Source organism: Anopheles funestus, chromosome 2RL (assembly GCF_943734845.2).
Source record: "Anopheles funestus chromosome 2RL, idAnoFuneDA-416_04, whole genome shotgun sequence".
NCBI classification, from domain to species: domain Eukaryota; kingdom Metazoa; phylum Arthropoda; class Insecta; order Diptera; family Culicidae; genus Anopheles; species Anopheles funestus.
This window is the reverse complement of record NC_064598.1, coordinates 7679256-7697524: the sequence shown is the minus strand read 5'-3', so window position 1 is coordinate 7697524 and position 18269 is coordinate 7679256. Positions and strand designations below refer to the sequence as shown.

The 18269-nt window shown below is 46.7% G+C and overlaps 1 protein-coding gene across 6 annotated transcripts in view; it reads right to left on the bottom strand.

Annotated features, from left to right (window-relative positions):
- Positions 1-1426: 1426 nt before the first annotated feature.
- The window catches only part of LOC125765383 (serine-rich adhesin for platelets-like), a 36560-nt gene continuing 19717 nt past the window's right edge, over positions 1427-18269 (bottom strand). For 4 of the 6 annotated variants that reach the window (XM_049430417.1, XM_049430420.1, XM_049430419.1 and 1 more), the window contains 9 exons: positions 9715-10437; positions 9060-9203; positions 7675-8199; positions 7413-7610; positions 3698-7329; positions 3485-3619; positions 3215-3417; positions 2835-3146; positions 1427-2755 (listed from right to left, as the gene is read on the bottom strand). In XM_049430417.1, the coding sequence (XP_049286374.1) occupies positions 2387-2755; positions 2835-3146; positions 3215-3417; positions 3485-3619; positions 3698-7329; positions 7413-7610; positions 7675-8199; positions 9060-9203; positions 9715-10298 (6102 nt within the window). In that variant the 5' untranslated portion in view covers positions 10299-10437 and the 3' untranslated portion in view covers positions 1427-2386. The remainder of the gene's footprint in view (positions 2756-2834; positions 3147-3214; positions 3418-3484; positions 3620-3697; positions 7330-7412; positions 7611-7674; positions 8200-9059; positions 9204-9714; positions 10438-18269) is intronic. The other 2 variants (XM_049430421.1, XM_049430422.1) reach the window with 2 other exon arrangements.

The window sequence follows — 18269 nt, the reverse complement described above, 5'->3', positions numbered from 1 at the left end:
ATTTGTTTTTACACAGTGTAGTGATGCGGTACAAAAAGATGCTAAAGGAAACGAATGGTATCAAACTGCTTTGCTGTTGGAGGAAAATTAACTATTTTTTATTCTTTTTTTATTTTAAAGCATTATTTGAGTGAAAAGAAACTTATTGCAACCAATTGGCATTAAAATAAATCAATATATTTTTTTTTGGAAAATTTCCCAAAAAAAATCGTAAGGGGTAAGCCTTATGAAATTTTCGAGTTGAAATTTTTTTTTTTAAATTTTTCTGATTTTTGATTCTTTTTTTAATTTAAAGCACTATTTAAGTGAAAAGAAACTTATTGCAACAAATTCCCATTAAAATATATCACATTTAAAAACTTTGCTACATTGCTCAAAAATGAGGAAAATTTTACATTTTTTCAAACAGGGTAAGGAACTTGGTTCCTCGAATAACTTCTGGCACAGACATCTGAGGGCATGGCCGTCCAAGAAGAAAATGTAGCCATTGGTGCCATCTATCGACCACAGGTTAAAAATTGGCGATCCGTTGGATACCGACCGAGTTATAGACAAAAGTTGGCGCAAAAATGAGGAAAATTTTACATTTTCTCAAACAGGGTATGGAACTTGGTTCCTCGAATATCTTCTGGCACATACATCTGAGGGCATGGCCGTCCAAGAAGAAAATGTAGCCATTGGTGCCATCTATCGACCACAGGTTAAAGAGTGGCGATCCGTTAGATATAGACCGAGTTATAGGCAAAAGTTGGTGCAAAAATGAGCCTTATTAAATTTTCATTTTTTTGAATTTTTTAATTTTTTCATTATTTTTCACTCTTTTTTATTTAAAACATTATTTGAGTGAAAAGTAACTCATTGCAACCAATTGGCATCAAAATAAAACAATTTAAATTTTTTTTGCAAAATTTCGAAAAAAATCGTAAGGGGTAAGCCTTATGAAATTTTCGAGTTCAAAATTTGAAAAAAAAATTTTTTTCTGATTTTTTATCCTTTTTTTAATTTAAAGCATTATTTGAGTGAAAATAAACTTATTGCAACAAATTCCCATTAAAATATATCACATTTAAAAATTTTGCTACATTGCTCAAAAATGAGGAAAATTTTACATTTTCTCGAACAGGGTAAGGAACTTGGTTCCTCGAATAACTTCTGGCACTAAAACTAAAGGATCTATAGTGCATAGATCCACTATGACCGATCGGAGGAAGCGCCAAAAATTTCGTGGCCCCTTTAGCCTCGGACCCCCGCGTAGTTTGCGTAGTGAATGATCCGTCTCTGAGTAAGATAATAAATATCCTAAAAGTATCCCGTTTCATGCCCTTCAGACTAGCCCGCTTGTTCGCTTATTGCGGCCACTTTTTCCCACAATTGAGCAAAGAAATGCATTTCTTTTCACACATATAATAATTTAAATACACACGAATTTGTTTTGTATCTAGATATAAATTGTTTATTGCTTTTACATACAAACTGCACAATTCTTCATCAGCAAGAGTAGCCTTCAAATCAACTTCCGTTTTACATCCTGCCCGTCACTACAGTGCTTTCCGTTTGGTAGGCTATACAAACGAATTAAAAATAGACGAAAAAGAACACGAATTGCGAATATTGCTTTTTAAAAAGTAACATAAACAACAACCACCAGCTGATGTATGGCGCTGTGCCTCTCTTTACAAGTGCGCGATCAAAATAATAATATTAAAACCATAATCGTACTTCGTTTTTACATGTAATAGTAGTTTTCCGTCTCACCAACATAAAGGTGATCGTACGCAAATTTTAATTAATATGTTTAACGTGTATCGGAAAACGTCCTCGCAGTGTCTGTGTTGTTTACGAAGAGACGGATTGTTTGAATATTTTCTCTTATCTTACTCCTATTGCATTTTCATTGTGCAAAAGAATAACCTTTTCTATCTTCTCGTTCTTGTCCTCTATCAGTAACGCTGTATGCTAGAACGTTGTGTTGTGAAAGCGCAGTTTTGTAAAGAATGGAACATCACTGTACAAATTTATGTTTGCTTTTATTTTTCCTGATATGCATTAGGTCATGCAGTGTTCAAATTGTATTGGCACAAAATATTCGACTTTTGTGACTAGGCTTAACTGTTTCTTCTGCATGCATGTTTTAAGCATTTTTCTTGCGATCTCCCCGCTATCCTATCAGTTCCCTCCCAAGACATTTGTTCGCTTCAACGTTCATACGTGCCTGGCGACTCTCCCCAGTTTTCCCCTCACAATTATAAGTTTCCCTCCCCGGTTCTATTTAACTGGTAGATATTATGTACAACACGTGCTCAGAAGAGTCCGCTAATTACTATTACGACTACTGTTACTACTACTATTGATGAGAAGAGATATGGTAGTAGTGAACCGGTACCGATTACCGATCGTTGGAAGCGGATGCCGACGCAGTGGAGTTGCTTGCGATAGTTCGCTCTTCGCTTAATCCAGATATTGCTGTCGCTGTGGTAGTTGAGAAGTCTGTCGAGGAGACTGTGCTGGCAACTGTGCTGGCACCGGTAGTGGTTGACCCTAGTCCTGCACCAACCGTCCCCGAAGAGGTAACCCTTTCGAACATAAGATCATTCCCAACGGTGTTCCGAATCCAGGTGGAAATGTTTGAGGTAATCGAATTGTAGATGGCCGGATGTGGTCGTTTGCCACAGTTCCCATGGTAGCTGAGAATGCCTTCCAGCTGCCACTGACCAGAACCGTCCAGATAGCACATCAGTGGCGCACCCTCATCATTCTGTTAACGCGAGGAAGTGTAAAGAAATGTAAGTAGGTGAACCAATTTTAGTGTACGGGACATGTAAGTCAACACTTACGTAGCATGTTGTTTTGTTGCTGTTTAGATACCCAGCACAGATGGCGTTTTCGGGCAGGGCACCATTGTAGTGCATCGAGGAGTTGCAGCGCTCCGTGGACACCGTCGGTACGGGCAAATATTTTAGGTACTGTTCCGTCGTCGCCGTATTCTCGAGATCTGAACCCCAGCCAGCCGTTAGGCAGAGTTGCTCCCAGTCAATGTTGGCGCCGTCTGTCAGACAAACGCTACCCACCATTTCGTTCAGCTTAAGCGGTGTGGACAGTTCCAATAGTGCTACATCACCGGTGTACATGAATTGTTTGTACTTCGACTATGATTGGACGGAGACGGATGATTATTAGAAGCGGAACTTAAAATGGTAATGTTTGATCTGCTTACCTGCGGATACGGCACAACACGCTTCACATCCACGATCTGGTAAGAAGCGTTCGCGGTGTGGAGTGTAACATCTTCTAGTGAGGCGTTAAACTGAGGACTACCTGCAAACAGCTTCCAGCTCATGTCACCCACGTTACGATTGTTAACGAATTCTGTCTTGCCCATGATGCAGGTGTAGCTGGCCAGTGCCCAACGAGGAGAAACTGTTTTGGTGCGACATCAGAACGAATGTAAGTTTGCCGTTCCGATGAGGAGGAGAACTTCACTTACCTATGTTGGCTGTACACTTAATGGCAGCATTGTTAGTGAAGGCTAACGCTAAACTGGGCCATTGGTTTGGGTCCGAGGTTTCACCACCTGCGATACGTTGCTCCAACGTCTGTTGAATACTCTCACGACCGCAACCTGTATCAACAAGACCGAAAAAACGGATTAGTTTTCGAGAATATCCTTACTCTGGGACGTCCTGCTGTCACAACTTACGATATTCTTCGCAGTACAGCTTCAAACCCTGATTGCACTCCATTGAGTGGATTGGTTCAAACTCCAGCCGGTTCTTCTCCGTCACCCGGTACATACTGTTCACCAGTGAACCATTGCCGGTGGCTACCTTGCCGAACAGAATCTTGCTAGCTCCTGCGAAACCCAACTCAGCACACACCTGATCCGCCAGCATACCATTCCACCCATCGCCACAAACGGCTAGTGCGTCCGATGAGTTACGCTTGACGCGCAACGTGCCATCGTCCCGGTCCAGCTGGTAACAGTGCCATTCGTCTGACTGATCCGGACATTGTGGATGTCCGTCGCAAACGTACGCACCTCGCACACAGCCACCGGTGTTGCACTTGAAGCTATCCAGCGGACAATCGCACAACCGTTCATCTTCGCCATCGCTGCAATCGACGGACCCGTCGCAGCGCCACGCCTCCGGGATGCACTTACGTTGACCGGCACAGAAGTACTCATCGTTCGTGCACGTATCCGGGCAGTTGCTTTCATCGAACCCGTTGGCACACTGTTCCAGCCCGTCACACTTCCACAGTGCCGGCAGGCACGGCCCATTACCGGTGGCCGGATTACACGACAGCTCGTCAAAGTTGCACAACCACTCGCCACAGTCCTGCTCATCGGAACTATCGTGACAGTGCGCGATACCATCGCATACGTGCTGCCGTGCAAGACACACCCCATCCTGACACTGGAAGTGTCCCGGACAGCCGAGCCGCTCGCAATCCTGCTCATCGGAATTGTCCGAACAGTGGGACACCGAATCGCATCGCTCGGACTTCTGAATGCACGAACTTCCATCCTTGATCGAGGTGCCGTTGATACACTCGAACTGTCCTACGGCGCACTTGGTGAACATGGAGCTGGCAGCAGAAGCCGCTCGCTCGAGTAATGTTTCGATTTGTTTGTTCTCGGTGGTCGGGGTGACCGGCGATGCCGGGAAAGTACTAGTCTGTTCTTCCTCAGAAAAGCGACTTCCGATTAACGACGTTTCATTTGATCGCTCTGATCTAATCAAGTGAAACGTCGTTTCGTCTAAAAAATGACCGGTCGTCGTGGTTGGGATGAGGGTAGCTGGGTTGTTGGGTTCGGCGGAAGAGACAGGAATCGATCCGGAATCCGGACCTGCTGTAGTCGTTGAATCTTTCTTCCAATTGAGCGGTATAACGCTTAGATCATTACCGAATATATTGTTATCGTCCGCAAGATCATTCTCCTTCAGACTGATCAGATCTTTCTCGATGGCCGTAATGCGTTCCAATGCCTCTGTCACTACTAATGGAAGTGTTGACATTGTAGTAGTAGTGCTTGTAGTGCTCGGTGTCGTTGACGTCGACGTGGTCGTTGTCGTTGATGAACTGCTTCCAGCAGTGGTTTCGTCCGTTTTATTCTGAGCTTTTGTAGTTGAATCGATGTTCTCCATCAATGTAGCTCGCTCCACTTCGAGAGTAGTCGTGGCAAGTGGTTCCTCTTCACTGTTTGTCGTCGTTTGGACCATTTCTGTACTGTCATTCAGTACTGCTTCGGTCACACTTCTAACCATCTGTTCCGTAGTCGAAGAAGATTCCGCGTCCGATGCAGCTCGGGACACTGTAGAGTTCTCACTGGAAAGACCAGTAGTAGAATTTGATTCCTTCATAGCTTCCTTGGTATGTTCCATCATGGTGGTTGGTTCTTCCGCATCGCGCTCCGTACTGGTGACCATCTCTTCTCCACTATTCGTAGTCTGTTCGACAATGTTCCTGGAGCTTGCAACCGACAGCAGTTCCTCCAGAGATTCCGTTGTAACTGGCACCGGGCTGCGAATGGTCGTCGTGATGTAGATCGTCTCTGTTACGTGCGAGTTCAACTGCTTCTTATATTCGTTCCTATCGCTCTCCTTCGACAATGGAACCACATCCAAAAACTGTGGTTGATTTTCGATTTCATAGCCCTCGTGCCGATCGAGACCTTCGTGCAATATCTTCACCAGACTTGCGTTGTTCTCCGTCTCCGGCAAGAATGGCGACTCATTGTGCGCGGCCAGAATGGGTGCGCTTGTTTCGGCTTCAACCACGGTTTCCGTTACGGCGTACGATGCAGCAGCGTTGCGATTGCTCGCCGTTTCAATTCCTGGCAAGAATGGGTTCGTTTCGTCCTGTCGTTCCGAATCACGCCCGAAAGCTTCTGTCGAAGTGGCAAAGCTAGTTGACGATCGCCATTGTTCGAGCGAAATTGGACTGGAGGTGGCGTACACCGTGTTTTCAGCCGTATCATTTGATGACAACGAACGTCCCTCGAATCCATTCACCGTCGTAGAAGCTTTCGGTGTGGATGCGGTCGTTACTTTTGGCGTTACGAAAAAGCTCGACGTGGATGGCATGGGAGTGTCGTCTACAATCGTTTCCGTGACCGGTGCGGGAGGATCCTCTGTTCCGGATTGTTCCGTTACCGACACTACCACTACGTTCGGTGTGGTGCTTTCGATCGTGCTCGAGTGCTTCACCATCGAATCCTTATCCACGAACATAAAGTCGGGCAGCTGAGAATCATCCGTCGTTGAGGATGACGATGGTGATGAAGATTGGTAACTGATCGTCGTGGTGACCGTGAAGGCTGTGTCACGCTCCGTAGTGGATTGAATCGTTTGCCTTAATAGCTTGTCGGATGCTGTCGATTTCTCTACGGCATCGCTGCTTGATGTAGGTTCTGGTTCACTTGCAGGTTCAGGTTCGCTCGTAGGTTCAGGTTCACTTGATGGTTCGGGTTCACTGCTTGGTTCCGGTTCTACCGCTGGTTCGGGCTCACTAGTCGGTTCGGGTTCACTCGACGGTTCCGGTTCGCTCGTTGGTTCTGGTTCACTCGATGGTTCCGGCTCACTTGAAGGTTCGGGCTCTGACGTAGGTTCCGGTTCACTTTTCGGTTCGGTTTCCGTGGTAGATGCCTCAGTAGAAATGATCAGTTTGGCGGAATGATCACTAGAGGGTGCTTTTGTATACGTATTCGAGCTACTTGTTTCTGGTTCTGATGAAGGTTCAGGTTCACTCGTTGGTTCCGGTTCACTTTTCGGTTCCGGTTCAGGTTCCGGTTTGCTAACAGCTTCCGGTTCACTAGACGGTTCTGGTTCACTCGTCGGCTCTGGCTCACTTGCCGGCTCTGGTTCACTCGAAGGTTCCGGTTCACTTGCAGGCTCCGGCTCACTTGCAGGCTCTGGTTCACTTGAAGGTTCCGGTTCACTTGCAGGCTCCGGCTCACTCGCAGGCTCCGGCTCACTAACCGGTACAGGTTTACCAGAAGGCTCACTAGCCGGTTCCGGTTCACTAGTTGGCTCCGGTTCACTCGCAGGCTCAGGTTCTGGTTCACTAGCAGGCTCAGGTTCTGGTTCACTAGCAGGTTCACTTTCAGGTTCTGGTTCACTTGCAGGCTCAGGTTCACTTTCAGGTTCTGGTTCACTTGCAGGCTCACTTGCAGGCTCGGGTTCGCTCTTTGGTTCCTCCTCACCACCATTGAACGCCGGTACTGGAGTATAGCACGTGCGTCCATCTTCATCATTCAACAACATTCCCTTCGGACAGGTACACATGAAATCGCCAACTTTCGGATCAAACGTACAGCCATATTCGCAACTGCAAAAGGTTCAAAAGAGAAAATATGTACCGTGATATTCATTGCCGAAGATGTCCTTGACAAAAACCTCCACTCTACTTACTTCTTTCCAGAGCTTCGCATGACACAAACATCCGGCAGTCGGGCAACACGGATCGTATTCGTCGGCACGATGTAGGTGGACAGATAGTTTCCGTTCTGCTGCAAAAAGCTGTTCAACCGGTGCTTCATCGTGTCCTCGGACAGTTCCATCGTGTTCGGTTCCCAGCTGACACGATAATCCACCACCACGGAACCAGGTCTACAAGGGGGGGGAAAAAGATTAGCTAGTACGAATTCAACCAAGTTTGGGTTTGAAACCTTACTTCATGTTAAGAATTTTGACATAAATGGGTCCACGTGCGTCCGGTGTGCTGAGGGTGTCCTTCAGTTCTTCCTCCAGCTCCATCGCTAGCGTTTTGTAGGCGGAACTGTTCGGATTGCGATAGTCGTCCAAGAACTCGACGTTCGCCAGTGTGATCTGTCCCTCGAGTGTGTTCGGTACGTACACGGTGATCTCCTCGGTCGCCGGTGGTACCGGCGGTAGGGTAGAGCTTGGTGGCGATGGTGTTGTTGGATATTCGCTGCTAGTACTCGTCGTCGACGATGTGCTACTGCTGCTTGCATTTCCCGGGCGTGACTTTCCTCCTCCGAATACACCGGCCGTTGCCACCTTGTCACCGAACTGACGTGACTCAACTGGGGTAGGACTGTCGTTGAAGATGACACCGGATCCGGCAAGAATGGCTACCACGATCACACCCAGCAGTACCGCCAGACCAAGCAACCAAAACGGCCAGTTCTTCCGTTTCTTCTCTCGCTTATCCTTTGTGACGTACAGTTTTTCACCCCTAGGGAAGGTTTAGGACAGAATGGTTAGAATGAGCCAACTTTGGGTGAAATCTTTCGTCTCTGTACATATAAACAATATTTACAAATGTTGTGACCCGGAAAGCGACCATGTGGGATGGGGGGTATAATGATCAACCATCAATCCTGTGTCATAGTTTAACATATCCCGTAAGCACATTCGGTTTAATATCATAGCGATCTTCCAGCAACCGTAACCGAGAATATGATTCCGTCATGAGTCAATTTACAGCGTAACGTTAGGAAGGTGATTGGAGTTCCTGACAAGTTCCTGGCCACCGGTGTTATTTTAGTTTGGATCTTACGTTCAAATGAGTTTTAGTTTAGTTACAGTCTCGTTGAAGCGTATGTTCTTTTTACGGGGATTGTGGTCTGAAGTTTGTGTCTTGGTGTTTGTCCCTATGGTCGAAATCGAATGCATCTCCCTATGTGGATCCAATCAATCCATGCGAATGGATTTTGGGCAAACAAACCGTTTCAGCTTTTCTTGTTTTTGCGTGTGCCATGTCTGAATATATACACTTAAGTAATCTTCCTTTGCTTTATCTCTTTAGTACAGTGCGTGTGCGTGTGTGTGTGGGTGAAGAAGCCAGTACCGGAACAGAATAAAACAACACGGAACCAAAGCAACGGAATGGAAGGCCCGTTTGGAAACACAAAACTGCCAGTCACAGTTTCCGGACACAGAACAAGCCCGCAACACCACCAGGTAGCAGTAGCGAAATGGTCGAGGGGTGGGCACAGAGAGACACTAAACGACGCCTAGCTCTAAATGGTGATGGGTTGGGTCGGGGTGACGGATTATTCAGAAGTTGGCTGAGAGAGAGAGTGTGTGGGGTACCTCGTGATTTTGGTCCACTGTTTATAGTCCATCGTTCCGGGGGCGGGCTCATTTACCGAGTGCCCGGTGTAGTCGACACCGCGGCCATGACGTCCGTACACGGGATGACCAACCGGACCGTGGCGTGACTTTTGGAAGGAGACACTACCATACCATAGCGAAGAAGCGTAAGGAGTGGGAAGTGTACATACGAGCAAAATGGCCAAAGTAACAGCAACAATAGAGAGATAAAGAAAGAGATACAGGGAGAGAGAGAGAGCAAAAGACAATAGAGGGATGGTGAAAAAACACGCACACACACAAACTCACAAAAACACACAGGAGGGAGGGGGGTGTGTTGGTAAGGAAAAATTGGGAAACAGATGGCGGAACGGGGGCATTAAGGATGATAAGAAAATGTGAAACAAAGGTAAGAAATAGTGAGGCTTGTTATCAATTTTAATTAGCCGCAGTATGAACCAGGTTTGAAAGCACTTCTTTTGGGGAAACAAACCAAAACAAAAACAGGAGCTATTAGAGGATTAATTTTGTTGGAAAAGGAAGGATAACACTTGGCTGTTGACGGTGGACAAGGCACTCTGAATGCGTTCTAACACGTGAACAAGTTTAGTATGCTTTCGCACCACCAAAACCCCCGCGAAACCCGTTGCCTTACCTCATAAACTTCCGGTGTTCGTTCACCGGCACAAAGTACTCATCGTACGGATCGCCCAGATCCACCTCGGTATCCTTCTTGACCGGTAGCGCACTGGCACCGTTCGTCCCATTCTGATGATGCCCGTTTGCAGGCTTCGAGGACATGTTCAGCAGCTCCAGATTGACTGCCTCGGCGAGTGGCTTTTCACCCACCGTCTTTCCATTGATCGATACCACGCCGAGTGACTTTTCGTCCTTGCCCGCCGTATGGCCGAACGAGCTGAGTGGCCGTTTGTCGTGCTCCGGTTCAAAGCCCGGATTGTCCAATCCGTTCGATTTACCGCCTCGAGGTGATCCGCCGGAACCGCTGCTACGGTTTAGTGCAGCGTACTCGTTCGTTTCCCCTTCCGGACTGGTCCCGATCGGTACTTCGATGTGGCGCGGCGAGGGCGTTGGAACGGCAGTACTGTTCGTACGCGAGTTCTGATCATCGTCGCCAATCGAGAGGGATATTTCGTTCTTGTAGGCATAGGCACTAGCATCACCTCCGTTGCCGATCGGGTGGTGCCCATGATCATTGCTGGACGAACCGGACTCGTCCATTTTGATGTGACGTCTAACCGCCCTTCACAGTTTCCACCACTAAGTTCCGAATGTTGGGAAGCTTTTTTGTCGCCTACTCTCTTTTTGGAATGCTTTCTGTCACTTCACGTCTTTAAACACTTACGGCCGCACGACGATTCTGAGGAGAAAAGTAGAAGAAAAAGAGCACTATTAGACACAGAGTACACAAATTCATAATCGCTTGCAATTTGGAAAGGAAACAAGCGGACAAGGTAAAGAGTTCCTCGGCTAGAAAAGTTCTCCCTTTTTGGCCTTTTTTTCGAGAACGGATATTCCAAATTGTGGAGTTTTCTTCACTGTAGGCTTACATACTCGACATCCCAAACCTGGATCACATACACCGACGTGACGTCACGGAGACCTCAATCGGTAAACGAAAGGTTGGCCGTGTTTGTTTGCAACTTGGTCTGGTAACTCTACGTGCTTTTACTACTACCCTCAACTGAATGGAAAGAACCACACAGTTCGTGGGTCCGCTCGAGGACGGACAATCACGGTGTAAGACTCGTGCGTTGTTGAGTCGCACCCAGTTGTGGGGATTTGCCGTTTTGCAAAATTTGCGCCCGTTTTGGCACGGTTGGCGACGACTGCACTGCCAGCAAGGCGAATGACTCTTGTTCGCGCGCACTCGGAATCGGGTCCACGTTTCGGGTCGTTATGATCTGGTTTTTTCTTCCATTTGTCTGCCCATGTCTGAGTTTGTGTATTCCGCTGGTCGAGTTCTCTTCACGTTAGGTCGCTCCCAGGGGCGCAAGGGACGGGCGCGGTGCAATAAGTCTAGTGACTGTGTGTTGTGTGTCGACGCCGACGTTGTGATTGTTGGTGCTGTTGGTAGGCAACCTGGAAAACGAAACCACGGTCCCGCGGGAATGTTCATTCGCTGGTGTTTGCACACCTTCTCGGCCCGCAGGGTAAGGTTCGCGCATGATGAAGGTTCGTACCGAAGAAAGCAAGTGTTGGTAACGTTTCTGACAAAACAAGCGTAGAAAACAGGGGTGTCCGAGTGTACGGGGGCGTCCTCGAACAGGGACAGAAGGAATCGAAACACGAAAAAGAAAGACCTCAACTCATCACTACGGGGCCTGCTAGCAATTGCCAGCGATCTGCAGAAGGACGGGGATCATTCGCTTTGGGGTCCTTTTGGTAATCAACCGCGCGAAGGAGTGTGTGGAACAGAAAACAGGTTTTCGCTTTTGACGAAATATTTCTGCAGTTGGTTTACTGTGTATGGGAACCCCTCAGCTGTATGTGCTATAGCGTCTGTTTCCATTCTGCCCAATGGATGGATGGTTCAGCGATCCTACCAAAACGGCACGTTTCGTTTGCGGTGTTATTGAGGGTCGCTTCACCACAGCTATCTGTAGCTGGTGCTATGCGAAGAAGTGCGTACTGCTCACTGTGTCTCTGTGTGTGCAGCGAGGTGTACAGGGCAGGAAGAACACAGCCATGAACAACATGAAGATTCTCATTCCCGAAGCGCAATCCAGACGGCAGAGAGGGAAAGTCTTGAACATCTCTCTTTCTGCAAAACAGGTTCTTTGTCTTTCTTGCTTTCTGCAGCACCGTACACCCTTGAGGCTTTTTTTGGTGAAGGGGCAAAGGGTTGGAGGCCTCTCAAAGGGGGCCGGGATGGTAGGGAGGGTATTCAGTCCAATACACCCTTTGTTGCCGGTATATGCGCCAGTGCGAAAGGATGAAGCGAGAATGAAACCATTTTTATAAACTCGCTACCAAACAAAATGAGCGGGAATTGAGAATGGGGTCTAAGTCTCACGATATCGTGTGCAAACTTCGAATCGGAAAAGGATGTGTTTTTTTTTTGGGATCCTCACCCCAACATTGTTGTTAAGGACCTGCAGCGTTCCAATTTCGAACGTTTTGTTTCTCAGTTTTTTTCTTGGGGAATACAAACACCAGATTTGTTGCAGGTACGATACAACTTATCATTGTTCAATCAATTTCTAGACAATAATCTGTTTTTTTTTGTCTTGGTTTGTTTCGCCAGCACCACACCATGGAATGTAGACATTGCGCGAAAATAAAAAAAAACACCCGTGCGACCTCACAAAGGCAGGCTTTGTGGAGCGGTTCGTAAGGGTACCCCTAAGGGTGGTACACGTTTCAAAAACTCGTTTATGGTCTCCGATGCTAGTGCACCGTAGTTCAAGCAGCCAAGAAAGGGAGTGGTGCACACACACAGTTTTAAAGCCACACCGGTGTGGCCAAATCGAACCGACCTACGGAATGCGGTCAGTAGTAAAATAGATCAGGAAATAAATGGCGGACCCGACCGGTGTGGGCCAGAAAGCTGAATTCGTTAGTGTCGAGAAGCAGCTGTTACGGTTCTTGCCGTTCTGGAGGGTAGAGTGTGTCATTTTTGTAACGGGTGACCCTCGTGAAATGTTTCATCATGGGTAAAAGAAGGTTTTTGATCAATATTTTTCCAAAACCTTGAATACGAGGTAATCTTGACTATTGCTTTCCGGTTAGTTAGAGATCGTGCGTAATGAGTCGCGATCAAGTAGTTTAGCATTCACACGTGCATTGAACGGGTTTCAGTATGACAGGTGCGTCACGTCACACATCGATCAGCTCGATCTCCGTCGTTTGCCACTTTGGCAGTTGTACAGTTGTAGTTGGCGATGATGGTGAAAGCACACACGTACCGGAAGAAAACAAGCGTAGTGATAGGTCTGGATTTCCCGTTCACGAAAACTGGTTCGGGAAGAGTGTTGGACAAGTGGAGAGTAAGATACAAAAAAAAAAGCTGATCACCATTGAAAGTGAAACACTAAGATGCAGTTGCGCTCGTTACGATCACTTCGAAGTCTAGTGAGCTGCAACAGGTGATGTAATGACACTGTTATCTCCGGTTCGGAATACCACAGTCCATGCGAACTAATGAGCTAGCTCGTTTGATCAAGCAAATCTACCAAAAGTATTTTCCATTTGTCTAAAGATTTGCCTTTAAATTCACTTAATCACACTAACACCTATACGAAAACGAAGAACTCCGATACGATTTGCCTTCTAATGTCCAGTAAAGTCACTCGAAATGTCGCAACGTTTTTTTTGTTATGCGGAACTTTTAAGCAAAGAATGCAGAAAACGATTCAGAACACCAGCCATAAAATCACTTCCACACTAAAACACTAACCAAAGCCAGCGAGCGAATAAACGTTCAATGCCGGAGGATATTGAGTCAGTTGCTGGGCCCGTTCAAATGCCGTTCTCGTTCACTTTCACTTGACACCGACACTGTTTCGGCTGTTTGGTTACCTTCGCTTGGCACAATAAAACGAACCAGTTCCAATGCTTCCGTCTTCAACGTGAATGTTTCCCCCACAGAAAACTGCTTGACCACTGCCTAAGAACAGAATAAGCGCTGCGGTTAACTTGTTGCCTCTATTCTACCTGTTCACTTCCTTTCTGTTCTTACTTAACGCATCCGGACGACCGAAATTGTGCTCTCAGCCGTAGCGAAAAAGGCCTCTTGGCGGCTTGGATGAACTTGATAGTTTCGACTTAATTATATTGCTCGGGTGGCAGATGAGAGACGCGCTACAGTGCTCACTCGTACTTAAGACGGAATGCGCACGGACAAAGTTATGACAACATCTTCGTGGGCCAACAAGATCTGCGTACCGTGCGAATGTTTCCGGCTGACTGCGAATGGAGTTCTGAGCTGTGCTGTGTGTGTTGCACCCCTAAAAACCACCGTTCTGGTGGACCGAAGAATAGCAAATGAAAATAGCGAGAAGACGTACGCATCGGGACAGAATTCGGCGAGTCGCCGGGAGCCGGATCGCTTTAGATCGGAAATGGATGGAAATACGGACCGGTGCCATAATTTGCGACCGACCGACCCCGGTCCGGCGAACGTGTGTGCCTGCGCCACCGTCATTAGGCAGACTTCCGATCCCTATCGCACAGTGCGCGGTTTGCTTGAGGGTGTCCGTTCGGTTGTGTAGCCATTTTATGCAGGCAGCGTCCTTTATGGTGGTGTCGTTAAAAAGGGAAAAGAGATGGCATGTACGGAGGGTACCCATCGACGGTAAATCGTACATGGCGATTGTCTGTCCTTTTAGGCGACAGGTTGTTATCGCAAAGGTATCGGGTGGACGTTGGTAAATATTTGCATGACTCAGGCCTTATGACTTATGCTACTGAAATAATATTTTCTAAAGTGTTTTTCTAAGAGATTGAAAAGACGACATACAATGCGGTATTAGTGATGCACCGTGCGGCACACGATAACACAATCTGCTGGAGAATCAATTCCTCAAAGAAGGCAATAAAAGGTGTGCAGACGCAATCCCTAACGCGTCTTGTCTGGTTGGTTGGCATTGACTTCAGCTCGCATTATAACTCGTCCAGCTTAATGATGGCCAGCTTGTAGCATACACACACCCATCCACTTCCTACGATGAGATAACACACGGGATGAGGTGTTTGCAACAACGAATGTTCGAATGTTGTGGTCTCACGCGACGGCCTAGGGTGCATCGCGATGGGTCAAACAATTGTTACCATAGTTAGCAAAAACACCAGAAAACAAAAAAATTCCCGCACCATGAAACTGTTTAATGGGAAATAAAGTAATTGTGGGCCCTTCGGCAAACGATCTAACCGGACGGAAAAGGCGGAAAAGTGGACAGCTTTTAGGTCATTGGAATACGCAAGTAAGTGGTACCGGCGGGATGTTGACATGGGAGAATAGAACAGATTTAAATTTCATTAAGAAGGCTTGGACGAGCCACCGGGAGCATAAGCTCGGTATACTAACGATAGTAAACCTTCGGAGACTTACACAGTGCCATCATCACATACGACCAGAGGTGTGAGAATTGTATTGTTCTGGCGATAAAATATGGTTGTTAGCGGTACTGCTATTTATGCTCGGATCAAGAATTGGAGATGCACGACGTGAAGGGTAATTCTACCCGTAGAGGTACACTCCGATGTCGTTTGTTAGACGCACAGTGAGACAACATCTCTTGCTGCAGGTTCAGATACAGAGTTGTTGATTTAATTGCCAAGTAAAGTTTGATTCCGGAGCCTAACCGCGCTGTTGTGCAGAATCAGTATTGTAGTCTATTCTTGAGGTCAGCTTTAATAAAATCTTTCCGTCCATAAGATGATGGTCCCCTCATGGTTCGCTGGGCCATTCTGTTGAAGATGAGGTTAAACCCGGACGAACATTCATTCATTGCGTTTGCCTTTTACAATGTTGGAAATGCACACGCTTTTAACCTAAGCCTTGAAATGATGCATAAACAGTCGGAAGGAACCGTCCCGAGACATATGCTTCCGACAAGTGTAACGTTGAGTTGGGCCTTTTGAGGAGATGGTGTCCGGTTCCGCTTCCAATGACGGTGATGTTTGTCGATCGACAATCGCATGTAAAATATGGTCCAAAATCAACAAACTGACCGACGTGCAAAAAAGTATGGTGGTGCATTAGTTTGCGTAGTTGTTTTTGTTCGCCGAGCACCACCGTTGACCACGTTTGGAGTGGTTCTGTGTTTTTTTGTGCTGTTGTTTCAGGGGAGCTTGTGTTGACATGCGGTTCATGTTGCCTGATATGGGGAGTTGTTGATTGTTTTGCGATCGAGACAGTTCAGCAGACGGGTGGCGTGGGTTTTTCGTTACCAACTTACTTAATGAGTTTATGAGTTAGAAATGAGCGTTGCTAGAATTAGCTAAGAGACAGATGGCATTATGATGATGAAGTAGCGCTTCGTTGCATGATGAAGTGTGCAAATGTTTGGCGACTCTATTAAGTTTAGTATCGTGCAAATGTACAACCTCCGTATTACCCGACGTGAAAACAAAAAAACACCAAAAGGTAAGCGTCTTTGTTGAACTTCACTTTTACAATGCAACAAATGTTGTGAATTTTCAAACGGATGTACGAACAATATGACAATAAGGAACGAACTGACATTCAAAATCTCGAGATCCACATTAAGCGCTGGGTTTTGTGTCACTCCTTCAAAGCTCGCCTCGTAATCAGCAGGGTGTGCACATTCGCGGACCAAACCCTCATTTCCTCATCAGAGTTCTGGCTGGCAAGGTTGGTAGCCGTCCAAACCTCAACAAGAAGTGGGTGCATTCCAGCAGCTGTGCTTGCTGCGTGTTTTGTGACCATGGTGGAAAACTCGTTTCGCTGCACAACACTGGCGGTGGCGATGGTGCATAGAATGGGACAAAGGTTTGAGGTGTTGCAGAAGCAGAAAATGCGCTGATCAATGTGCACCAGCGAAACAGGCAAGACAAGTTTGAATGGTTTAACGGAATGAAGCTGATGTTACCCACAAAGCTGTTGGGATGCGCATGAATAAATTGAAAAATTTACATCATTGGGAGTTGGGAAAAATTCTGAAGTTGACGGAGGTGGCGGATATGTTGACACCCGCCTGGAGGGAGATCATAAAAAAAGTCAAGCAAAACATAGATGGAAGTATGACAAACTCAAACTCAAGTCACAATCCCGTTGAATATCTCCGGTTTGTTGTCTCGGCAGTGTGACGTTCGAGATGAAATATTGTTTCTGTTTGCACGCGCTACGTTCCGGATTAGAATGTCAATAAATCTCCGTCCAGTCCGCGACCCGACAGAACGTTACGTTCCCGGTCGTCGAACGTTCGCCGTAGAATGGGAATGGGTTTTTGGTTTGGTATTTCATGAATCATGAGGTAAAGCAAATAAACTCATTCAACCATGGAACCGGAAGTTTGCGTGAGAGCTTGAAAGTACATCATCGGTGGTAATCGATGCTGAACGGTTGATGGCGTTGCCCGTGTAACCGAATGCGCGTCACAGCGCCTTTCTGTGGCCTGTACGGGCCGGCCTTACCCTTTGACACGGTTGTACCACTTGACAAGTAGAACTTCCAAAACCTGTGTGGCAGAATTGTAGGTTACCGTCATTGAACCGTGCCTGCCGTGGCCGATTGTCGTGTTTGCCGTTTGTTAGTGGGTCGGAAGATCGGAAGGTTATAACCTGACCGAAAGGGGGTAGGGTTTTTGTGATTGATGAACTGACCCACTAGCTGTTCGCTTGTGTAAAGCATTGATGGGAGAAGGATTGAGGATTGGTCCGATCATTTGTGGATCGAGAATCGTACCTGAACTTTTGGCTACGTATTTGCTGCGTGTTGGATGAAGCTACCCGATGATGATTTGCTTATTTGACTCGCAAGCTATTGCGAAGCGTTTTGGGTAAAGAATGGAATAGGAACGATCATCTAGCAGATGAAAGCTTGTCTTACAACAAAAAAAAAAAAAGATTGCTACCTACCAGCCGGCCCCGAGATGGAAGTTGGAAGTAATTGTCCAATTCGGTGAAGTACTTTAGCACCGCCACCGCGAAGGAAATTGGTCCATTTGATGAGATGAGTACACGAACGATTGGTGCGCGTGTTCTTGCAACGGTTGGAGGTTTGTGAGCTATAATTTAGCTCAGCGAATGTTCATCCGCAAGAAGATGAGTTCCTTCATCGGTACCTGCAGCCTGCCAGGACTTTGAACACTGTAACTTCAAAACCCTGCACATTGAGTGACGTAAAACTACGAACGATCGTTAGTTTTTTGACATAAAAATGTGAATGTCAAAACAATTTTACACCGTTACCGCGTTACCACACCTGGATGTTGCAATTGATATTAAAGCAAATGTACGATCCATATCAAATGACGCCATCGGCTACAAGGCGGAGTAGAGTATTTATTTTACTAAGCATAATTTGTAACCGTTCGCCAAGCGTGAGTGCCAGCGCGATCAGTCCGCGAGGCATTTAATGTTATCACCTTCCCGACCTTGATCGCCATTTGAATGTTATCCACCCGGTGTTGAATGATTTATGAAGTGTCGCTCGAGTGCCGGACCACCACCAAACCCTGAAGCCTATCGAAACGGAAAGTTTACTATCATCTCCTTCGACGACCG